The sequence below is a fragment of the Lithobates pipiens genome, unplaced genomic scaffold (assembly GCF_037356315.1).
Source record: "Lithobates pipiens isolate NorthernLeopardFrog02 unplaced genomic scaffold, aLitPip1_a1.2 Scaffold_3, whole genome shotgun sequence".
NCBI lineage: Eukaryota > Metazoa > Chordata > Amphibia > Anura > Ranidae > Lithobates > Lithobates pipiens.
The window spans coordinates 123,744,169-123,755,539 of NW_027507790.1; the positions used below are offsets into that span (position 1 = coordinate 123,744,169).

Here is an 11,371-nt window from a genome sequence, read left to right on the forward strand (position 1 = left end):
ATATACACACACACACACACACATACATACACACACTAATTCGCAAAAGTGAGTACACCCTCACATTTTTGTAAATATTTTATTATATATTTTCATGTGACAACACTGAAGAAATTCAACTTTACTACAATGTAAAGTAGTAAGTGTACAGCTTGTATAACAGTGTACATTTACTGTCCCCTCAAAAATAACTCAACACAGCAATTAATGTGGGCCAGGGATGGATGGAGCATGGATGGGCACATATGGAGCATGGCTGAGCCAGGGATGAATGGATGGACCATGGATGGGCACTCCAGAGACAGCGCTGCTGCACTCAGCTCCCTCCTCTTCTCGCACACTGTAGCGATCAGTGCGAGGAGAGGAGCTGCACCGGAAAAGCACCGGTTTGTTGACAAGTGATCAGCTGCTGTTACCAGCCAGCCCTTTAGCCCGTTCCGTGACGCGCCGGGTCTGGAAAACCCGACGGTCACGGACATTCCCAGAGGTGCGAGATTCTGTAAACATCCATGGACGCTCTCCAGGAATAAGCCAACCACGCTGTAGCAGTCTTTTGGCCCGGTTGGTATGTGGTTAAGCAACAGTGATTATGCCAGGAGGCTGAAGTTTGTGTTATACAGTGATGGTGGAACCCCCCTGCGAGGGAAGATTGCTGTTATTTTCTTTCAACTTTGTTTGCTTTAAATAAAATTGGGCTGCTATGCCCTTAAAAACACAAGTGCCCGGTGTTACTGAAAACGAATACACCACTTGTACTGTAAAGATCCGGGGTGATTATGCTCATCATTTTTTTTAAACCAGAGTTTAGCATCACTTTAACTGCAAGCTAGCTTCTTTTACTTCTAAACTTGTATTTACAATTCCTTGGAATTGACAATAAGGTACAGAATAGCTTGTCTACTTACAATCCTCCTTCCAAGAAGTTGCAGACATTTTCATCTCGTTTAGAAACTAAATGGAAGGTTTCTCTAATAATTTGCTGTTGGGTGTCTTCACTCTGAAAAACAAACATACAATTTTACAAAAATAAAGCCCTGGAAACAATTCAGACACAAGGTTTGCAATACTGGGTCAGTGATCATTTATACTAGAATCAAAACTCGGGAAACTCAACATTTTACAAATAGGTTCCTGCGGTTCACAGTACGTATGGTGTAACCATCAACCAGCCAGGAAGGGGAAGTATTGATTCATCACTTTACTGACAAGTCATACTATCTGCTATGATCAGAGGGTGACATACAATCATTAGTGACTTGACGGCACACAGCAACTAAAAATTAAATGATTCACAGTAATATTAGACCCTTACAAACCACTTTGACCTACATGTAAGCCTAGATTAAGGCTTACCTGTAGGTCCAAGAAATATCTCCTAAACCTACACGGTTTAGGAGATATTTGCCAAAATACAGGCAACGCTGTCTACGGCGCAAGAGCGGGAGTGACGCCATTGCGGCTTCGAATGACAGCGGCGGAGCAGCAAGACCCACCGAGAAGATGGATGCTCCGGACTACAGGGGATAGCGGTGACATCGCTGGCTCCTGTGTCAGGTAAGTGACACATAATGGACTACTATGCGATGCATAGTAGTCCATTATGCTTTACCTTTGCAGGGAATCAAACTCATCGGGGTTTACTTCCTCTTTAAGACTTCATGTATACGGGACGATTTTACAACCTCTCCTGAACAATTTAACTTCACAGATAGTAACCCATGTTAAAAATGTCTGTTTGGCCGTGTTTACACTTAGAAGCGTTTTAATTTAAAAAAAAAAAAAAATCCCTCAAAATAGTTAAAAATGAAAAAAATGCCTGTAAACGAAATGCGGCTAAACGCGGGTTACTGTGTTTAGCCGTGTTTAAAAATGTTAGAGGCATTTCAAGCACCAAAACGCAGCTTCTGAACCCATTTTTTTTCATTCCAGATAAAGCCTCTAAACTCAACTGCCTAGAAACGACTATGAACGACCCTGTGTACATGTACTGATAAGAGAACAGAGGAGTGTTCAGGAGCGGTGATTATGCAGTTCCTTAACCTTTTAATCCTGATCTATGTTCCAGTTGGTGCCATGACCACTGAACCAGGTTTTCAGTTTCAGGTTGGCTCCTTTCTCTTGCTGCATCCTATAGATCAGTGGTCATCAACCCTGTCCTCAGGGCCCACTAACAGGCCAGGTTTTATGTATTACCTTGGGGAGGTGCAGACTAGAATACTGCAATCACTGAGCAGCAAATGATATCACCTGTCATGTATTTCAGTTATCTTGCAAACCTGTCCTGTTAGTGGGCCCTGAGGACAGGGTTGATGACCACTGCTATAGATGACAACCTTTCATGCACAGGCTAGATTTGCGTCTCTACACTGTGTACATCAATAGAAGCACACAGCCTTTTGCCTAGGATGGCAAGACACACCCCCCCCCCCCCCCCCCCAGACCAACTAGAGACTGCACTGTCCACTGCTAAATGAGAACTATAGCAAATAACAAAAAATTAACAAACATACATATTCACCTTTTGGTGTGAGTGATGCTGCAGCTTTTTCCCCTTTTGTTAGAAGATGGAGAAGCCAAAGGGAAGGATTCCGCTCCAAGTCAGTCAGTCAATGCAGACACGCCTCCCAGTGATGTCACACATTGGAGATGCTGATACACAGATGCATTTTTGAAGGGAATTCCCCTTTCATCAGTCTCTCTGTATTGGCATCTCCTACATGTGATGTCATCGGGAAGCATGTCTGCATTGACAACGGCCAGTTTCCCTTCCCTGTGCACAGAGTTAGAGGTTTCTTCAGTGAGCTGCAGCATGAATTCTATCCTGCCAAATAAAAAGTACATTTATTAAGTAAAAGAAGCTGCTTACATCAAGTGAAAATAAAAATCTCACTAAGAAACAATGGGAGTAGTGACACACTTGCCTCCTCAGCGCACTTCCATACCTACCCTTGGGTGGTGCCTTGTGACATAATTTCCGGTGGCGTTTTACAGAAGTGCGGTGAGGAGGCGAGTGTGTCACTACTTCCATTGTTTCTTACACCGATTTTAAATTCTTACTTGATGTAAGCAGCTCCTTTTCTTAATAAATGTACTTTTTATTTGGCAATATTGCACTATGGCTGTTCTTTGTTTCCTTTGAGCTCCATTTATACAAGAAGTGCCATTTCTTGGAGCGAGGAGTTCTCTACGCATGGGAGTTTCCGAAGATGTTTTGATGCAAAGATCTGGACGTAGTTCCTGGTCTTCACTTGGGACCTGGAGGTCTCTACAGATCCCTCAGCAGGATTTCTTATCTGACTATCTGATGAGCCTTGTTTGACCTCAGGGTCATTTCTGGAGGCGAGCGTCAAATAAATAAAACAGTCAATGTTGGGATTGATGTGCTGTCTGTTTTTTATCCTATCAAGTTACTCCTATGAGATCCTTATCTCTATATGAACTGACTCCTACCATTGGGCTTTAGTTGGACTTTTATTCAAATGTATTTATTTCTATGCTTTTGGATACTTATGTTAATTTTTTAAATTATATTAAATTCATGGCACGTTATTGAATAAGCGCGCCACTCTTATTTCTTCCTTTTACACTACAACACATGACATCACTTTCAATTTTTTATTTGGTCATATGAGATTTTGTGACTTTAGTAATCTCTCCATTTTCGAAAAAAAAAATCGTGTGTACGGGCCATAAGTCTTCATCTTAGCAGGTGAAATTGATTAAAAAAAAAAAGTAAGACTTTAAACAAAAAATAAATAAAACACTACAACAAGGCGATACTGCTGTAAAGGACTTGTTCACACATGCAGCTAATGCTGCAGCCCCTCTGGAGAGTGAACTGCAATGGTTCACCTTTCAGAGGGCATTTAACAGGCCTCTATGAAGTTGGAGGGACTGACCCTATGGACGTGAATAGGTTGCACTCAGTGGCACATTCAGCTGAATATGACATTCCATTAAATTTTTGCCGTGGCCATGAAGTTAAGCATCTCAGACATAGCATGTGTACATCCCTGACTAGTAATAATAATCCTTGAGCAGCTGCATCCCCATGTTCTGATGGGCAGTAAAACAGTCTGCTTCTACCGCCCCCCCGACCGTTCATCTGGGTGGACAAGCCCTAAGATTGGTCTGAATTTTTTTTCCCAAGCAGTCAGATTAGAGATATTTGCAAGAACATGCATAGTTTATAGTGCAATTAGAGCACACAAAAGCAGGCTTCAATTAATAACTGCTTCTTACAGATCAGTGACCGTTGTCATTTCTCTGGAAATCAGCTGAAAAACATTCATTTTCAGCCCATTATGAAAGGCACCCTTTGTTTCTCAACATCTGTCACTAACTCCCATCACATGGAGTCATGCGGGAAACAGCAGACAGATCGAAGCCTTTCCACACTGTACATGGCCATTTACAACTATCTGCCCAGCAAATCCTCAGAATTACAGCGAGGGTTGTACAGACTGGAGCTTCGTTCTAATCATTTACACAAAATCACAAGTGCAAGGAGTCATTTCTTAAATGGTGTATTTGTTAACACCTGTATTAAAATATCCTGCAATCCAAATGCTCTGCAAGAAAAAGACGAATGTCTGTAACCAGCTCCATGTAATAGTGGCTGCAGTATGCTGGAAACCCACAAGTAATATGACCGTATACTGTGGAATTTAGCAAATTAGCCAACCATTTTAACAGCTGATGCGTTACAGCCATCCCTTTATCTAGAAATAGTCATGTGAGAAAAGACAAATAGGACAGAAAGCAGGACGGTGCTTCCTAGTACGGACTAAAAAAAGCCAACACAAAGCAATAAAACACTGGAAAGAAAATGTAAATTATACTGGTCTTAGGCTGGTCATACATTATACAATTTTTTTTTCTACATTTTCCTTTAGATTTACCAAAACCATATAATGGGAGGTCAAACCTGAACACTTTCAACTTGTATGCTATCAGGCAGCCTCTTGAACTACATAGTTGAAGGTAAATCTAAGGTTGGGTTCACACTATTGCCAAGGGCAGCGCACAGCAGGGATCCGGTGCGTCCTCATTTACCGTTTCAGGTCAGATTTCAGCCCAAATTTTTGGGCTGAATTTGGATCAAAAGACGCACAGGACACCTGTGCAAATTCTCAATGGAGCCGCAGTGAAGCCACATGAAACGACTCCATAGAGGGATGGTCACATCCGCATCCAGTTCACATTGGTGTAAACCCAGCCTAAAAGCAAATTGAATGAGATAGAATAAGAAAATTGTATAATGTATGGCCAGCCCTGCACCCGGGTTACTGGCACGCTTGCATAGGCAAAGACGACATCACTGAGGATTCTCGCAGGATTTTGGGAAAGCTGAGGATCCCAAATCCCTCTGGAATGTAATAATACATAATGCAGATTTTGCGCTCCTATGAAAATTTAGGATGCCCAGATTTACTAGGATCCCATGGTGGGGTCCAGTGCTACAGGAAGTAGCTGAACGCCGGGGTGCAACAGAAGGATATTTGTTTTTCTTTAAACAGTTTATCAGTTTTAAATCGGTGATGTGAAGGTTTGCAAGGGGTCCTTTTCAACTAGAATTTTTACTACACATTTCAAAAGGCATTTTTCATATGGTTATGTGCATTCACTACAGCACAGATTAAATGAGAATTGTGGGATCTAGAAAAATAAACAAACATTCATACTCATCTGGATAGCTGTAGCATTGATCGGATACTGCAGCTGTCCCCTGCTGGGTCTACACTGAGAACTGAGCGATCAAAGACCGCTAATCAGCAAGTTCCTGGGTCCACTCTGAGCACAGAGCAGTGACTGTCAGTTACCACTCTGTGCTCTGCCCATCAGTGATCACTGGAGCGCCAGGCTGTGGAGGGACAGGAGTGGCTGGCCCAGGTTCTCAGCAGAGCACTGAGAGGCTGAGCCAGCTGCCGGTCAGGCATCTGCGCCGATCCCAACATTATTTTCAAGAGCCTGGACCGGCTCTGTAACTTCAGCCGACAGCACGCTTAAGCACTTTGTCAGCTGAATCTGGGTCACAGGAGTGCAGTGACCCACAGAAGAAGTATGGCCAAAAGTTAAAATAAAAAGGCAACATTTACAAAACTTTGCTGGACAAAAAATAAAAAAATAAGTTATTTATAAATGAATGAATCAAAAAAAGGGAGAGAACAAGGGGTGGGACTTTGAGTGAGGCATGTGGTTAACAAATGAGTAAAAAAGGTGAACATACTTGGATTTTATTGGTTGCTATAGAATACAAACAAATATAGAAGGTGGATACACATTACAGTAATAATATAGTAATACAATACATATGATCATGAAATAAATATCAAATCTCTCTCTCCTCTACTTGCGCCTGTAAGATGCAATAGAGGAAAAGAGGATATACAGCTTTTTTTTTTGTTTTTTTGCTTACACCGTGATCAGCTGTGATAGGACACAGCTGATCATGTGAATTATAATTTAAATAGAAAAAAAAACACTGCGCTAACAAGCCAGCCGCTAACACACTAAAAGTGGAAATTTCTAGTACAATCAATATATATATATATAAAAAAAAAATAAAAAAAAAAGGGTTGCACTAAATACAGTAAATATGTGCAAAGAAAATCTCTGTCCAAAATATATACTTATAATTATTATTGGGGTAACCTGTTAAATAAGCATATCAACTGTGTATATGTATAACTATTACACATAAGTGAAATAAGATTGAAATAAAAACGTGCAAAAAAAATAAATAAAATATAAATGGTTTATCAGAGTCCTCAGGTGGAATAGTCCCCCTTAGCTTGAAACAATATCTTCCAAAGAGTCCAAAAAATGTGCACAGTACACCCTTGTGTGAACACCGCCACCTGGAACAGATTTTAGGCTTACCGGACACCTATGACCCAAACGGACATACGCCCGAAGGGTCTAAACGGCTTTGGTTTAAAACGGTTGTGTGGCCTTCAAGGAACCATAGAGCGTGGAACTGGTTGCAGAAACTCCTCCAAAACCAAACCTAAAGCCAAATATCCTCCAATCAATAGAACAGATCACAATCCACAAGACGATCATGCAGAATAAAGGAATGGAACCAAAATAGCGTAATTCCGTAAAAACATATACATTTATTAAAGTATCAAACTTACATTTATGCAGTTGACAAAGCGCTTACATATGAAAATAACAGCAGTGAGGTTCTGCTGACGCATTTAATCTGCTAAGACGTCGTCTGGGGTGTCCCCCCCTACTGCTGCGGTACTCACTTATATAAGCCTTTGTGTCAAATGGCCGGGAATTGCTCCTCTGTGTGTCCCCACGGGTTACTTCCGGTTTCAAAATGGCCCCAAAGTGTGCGTTCCAAGCCTCGCTTTGGACACTGTGTTACTATAGTCATTAAGTTGTTCCTAACTCGAAATGGGTCAAACCTTAGCCCACAGGACACAAGGTGATCACAATCATACTATCATGTGGAATTAATCAAATCTCGGGTGCGGTTCAGCGCATCAAATTTGTATATTTACATTTTTGGGTACGTTTGATTTTAACCATTTTGCAAAACGGCACAATGTAAAAATTACAAATATTTGTTATGTATTAACTCCACAAAAGGTAAAGCTTTTATATTTAGTTGGAATTTATAGCAGGAATTTTGTAAAATTTGCTGTTTTTTGTGAATATATTGTTTGATAAACATTTGCACAAATACAATAGGGTCTAAAAAAATCAGTAGCACCTTCTTTTTATTCTAGAAGTCATATGCTTTTGGAGGTCTTTCACAAATTTTGAAAGATGTAAAAAGGTAAAAATGAAAACCTTCAGATTTTTCGAGAAATGTAGAATTTTGCACCTGTTCAGTTTTCACCATTAGGCAAAAAGGCACAATTTAAAAAGTTACACATATTTATTAACTCAATACGGGTTAAGCTTTTATATTTAGTAGGAATTTTGTAACATTGTCTGTGTATTTATCTACTTACCCGATTTTTTTTTATTTTTTGAGCTGATATAAAATGAATTTTTTAGCAAAAATATTGTTTTGATAAATATTTGCACAACTATCGTGGGACCTTAGAAATCAGTAGCACCTTCTTTTTATTTTAATGGCCATATGCTTTCAGAAACGATATGGTTTCGGGGGTCTTTTACAAACTCTGAAAGCTATAAGTGAAAAATAAAATTTGGATTCCAAAATAATTATTTAACTATATAAGCTCAGTTTACTGTTTATAATAAGTGTGAAATGCAAGACTTCGGTGGGTGTAAAAATATGCTTGGAGCCTTCCGACTGTAGGCTTACTGCGGATGAGTGCAGGGTATATCAAAATGGCTGCGACAGAACGTTACTTCCGTTAAAAATGCATTAAGATTTTTTTTTTTTTTAAAAGCTTTCTGCCTTTACAACCACTTTAAAGTGATATTCAATTTTTGGGGTCCCCCACCGACACTCCCTGGCCCCTCCCTCCTTCCGAGTGGCAGCATAGCAAGCTGCCTGCTATGGGGGCAACCGAGCTGAGCCTCTGTATGTCCATTCAGACACAGAGCCGTGGCTTGGCCCCACCCCCCTCTCTCTGAGAGACAGTCGAGACTCTTGTGCAACATCGCTGAATTGAGACTGGCTCAGGTATTAGAGGGGGCTTTATCTGAATACATAGAGTGCATCAAGAGAAAAAAAAAAAAAAAAAACACTTCTGCCTTAGAACCACTTTACTGAGACTTATCCCGTGTACACACGACCGGACTTTGACGAACTAGGTCCGACGGTCTTCCCAACAAACTTTCCGAACTAACTGACTTGGCCACACACTATCACACCAAAGTCTGACGGATTAGACCATCATGATGTACGACTGGACTAGAATAAGGAAGTTCATAGCCAGTAGCCAATAGCTGCCCTAGCATTGGTTTTCGTCGGACTAGCATACAGATGAACAGATTTTTCAACCCAACTCGAGTCCATTGGAAAGATTTGAAACACGTTTTATTTCTAGGGCCGTCTGACTTTTGGGGGGGGGGGGGGGGGGGGGGGTTAGAAAGTCCGCTGGAGCCCATACATGATTGTAATATCTGACGGATTCATTCAGTAGGACCTAGTGCGTTGAAAAGTCTGGTCATGTGTACGCGCCATTAAATGCAGACAGCAAATGTAGGTGCATTTGCTTGCATCAAAGTACCATGCAATCTGGTTGCTGTGCGTTTTTAAAAAGTAGTGCATGCGCTACTTTTGGTCCAATCCAGTGCGATTTCAACTTATTCAAAATGAATGGCACTGGACTCAAATTGCAAAGGTCTGCAAGAACGTTCCTGCGATTTCTGGTGTGAACCAGCCCTAAAAACCTGCATTGAGAAATGAATGAACATAAGCCCTTAGGCCCTTGTGCACATGAAACGTGTTATGCGTTTTAGACACGTTTTCAGCATTTTCTGGATTGCTGCCTCCCTGTGAAACTTGCACGTTCACTCCAAAAATGCACCACGGATGCAATTTTGATGCATTTTCCATTCTTTTCAATGGAGAGGTGTATTTTTGGTGTGCTTTTTAAACATGCATTAAAATTGCACCGCTACCCAACACATTGGTGTGATGAGTTCCACATGATTTAAAGGGATACATTTTTCATGCACTTGTGGCCCGGGCATTGAGGGGCCCTGTACCGGGTACATGGAAGCCCTGCCCTGGTGTACACCAGGCACATTGTAATCCACTCACGTTTGTGGCATAATGTGCTGGCGATAAGAATACACGTAAGTGCAGGTGGTGCTAAGCCCTGAGAGAAGAGACAGGTGTATCCCCAGCCGAGTCCCCCCAGAATGGCACTTACATAGTGCTGGTAGAATTTGCAGAGCCGGGGCTTGCCGTGGTTATTGAAGATGAGGATGGCTTTTATCATGGTGGCTCCGGCCTGTGACCACCTACAGTTGGAGCCTCGCAGCGCTCTGCCCTGTCCAGGTATTTGATCCCCGGGTGTCCAGCTGGCTCCTCGCTCTCACACACGGGATCAAATCCGAATCAGCATCCAGACAGTAGCCACTTCCCGAGACACGTCACTCCAGTCATGTGATCCACGGCTCGGCTTATCAGCGCACTACTGGCACCGCAGGGGGAACGAGAAGCGCTGCTCCGGCTTCACTACGTCATTATAAGGCGACACTGCAAGAGCTACTCAGGGGAGAGGGGAGCATGGAGAGAGTACCACTACTTTAACAAACCGGGAGGCATTGTGTCACAGAAATCGCCGCCGGTGCGGTCATAGTTCCTTCCCAGTGTTTTTGGGGTGCTCTCAGGATAATGGGTACCATTTCTATCCCCTATAATACTACTTCCTGACTAGATGCTGTTGTCGTGGCAACCAGGGCCATAAAGACGAGCACAGGGACAGACCTAACTCTTATTTAATTATTACACAGGCGCCCTCTACTGCAAAACCCGAATATTACATCATGACCACACAACAGAAGTGTGAGTAACAGGGAATGTATGGTGGGGGAAGAAATGACTTGACACATGCACAAGCAGCTCGTGCATGTACTGTTGCAAGATGGCAGCTCATTGGTCCTTTCGGGTTCCACAGCTTAAAGTTGCATGGCTGTAATGCCTCTCTCTCAGTTTTGCCAACCTCCTGTAGCATTTTTTACTGACAAAACATGGAACATTTGCTGACAAAGCACTTTTTATACTGAAAAATGAGACAATCAATATTAAAACAGTATAAACAATATGGAAACGCAGAGAAGACCCATAACAAAAATGTGTCTGGTTTACACTCAGGCTAGTTTCTCACTGGGGCCGCCTGAGCGTAAGCGCTAAAGTGCTGCTCATTTTAGCGGAGCTTTAGCGCTGTTTAACCGCTTAAGCCTCGGACCATTTTGCTGGCCAAAGGCCAGAGCATTTTTTGCGATTTGGCACTGCGTTGCTTTAATTGACAATTGTGCGGTCGTGCGACGTGGCTCCCAGACAAAATTGACGTCCTTTTTTCACCCACAAATAGAGCTTTCTTTTGGTGGTATTTGATCACCCCTGCGGTTTTTATTTTTTGTGCAATAAACAAAAATAGAGCGACAATTTTGAAAAAAAAACACATTACTTTTTGCTATAATAAATATCTGGTTACAGATCCTAAGGCGGCCACTAGGGGCACGCCTGCTGCTCGCCCCCGGAGCCAATGTGAGTGCCCAGCAGTCTTGATGACCGTTGGGCTCCTGTGATCACTCGTAACATGGCGAGGACCAGGATCTCTGTGTGTAAACACAGAGATCTCGGATCTCTGAGGGGAGAAGTGACAGATCGTCTGTTCATAAAAAGTATGAACAGCGATCTGTCATCTCACCTAGTCAGTCCCCATCCCCCTTCAGTTAGAACACACACTAAGGAACACAATTA

The 11,371-nt window shown here is 42.1% G+C and overlaps 1 protein-coding gene across 2 annotated transcripts in view; it reads right to left on the reverse strand.

The window, feature by feature from the left end:
• AP3S1 (adaptor related protein complex 3 subunit sigma 1) overlaps window positions 1-10,127 on the reverse strand; it is an 81,233-nt gene extending 71,106 nt beyond the window's left edge. Inside the window, exons 1-2 of one of the 2 annotated variants that reach the window (XM_077462243.1) lie at window positions 9,813-10,123; window positions 906-997 (exon numbers count right to left, since the gene is read on the reverse strand). In XM_077462243.1, the coding sequence (XP_077318369.1) occupies window positions 906-997; window positions 9,813-9,881 (161 nt within the window). In that variant the 5' untranslated portion in view covers window positions 9,882-10,123. Of the gene's footprint in view, window positions 1-905; window positions 998-9,812 lie in introns of both variants that reach the window. The other variant, XM_077462244.1, reaches the window with a different exon arrangement.
• Window positions 10,128-11,371: the final 1,244 nt, after the last annotated feature.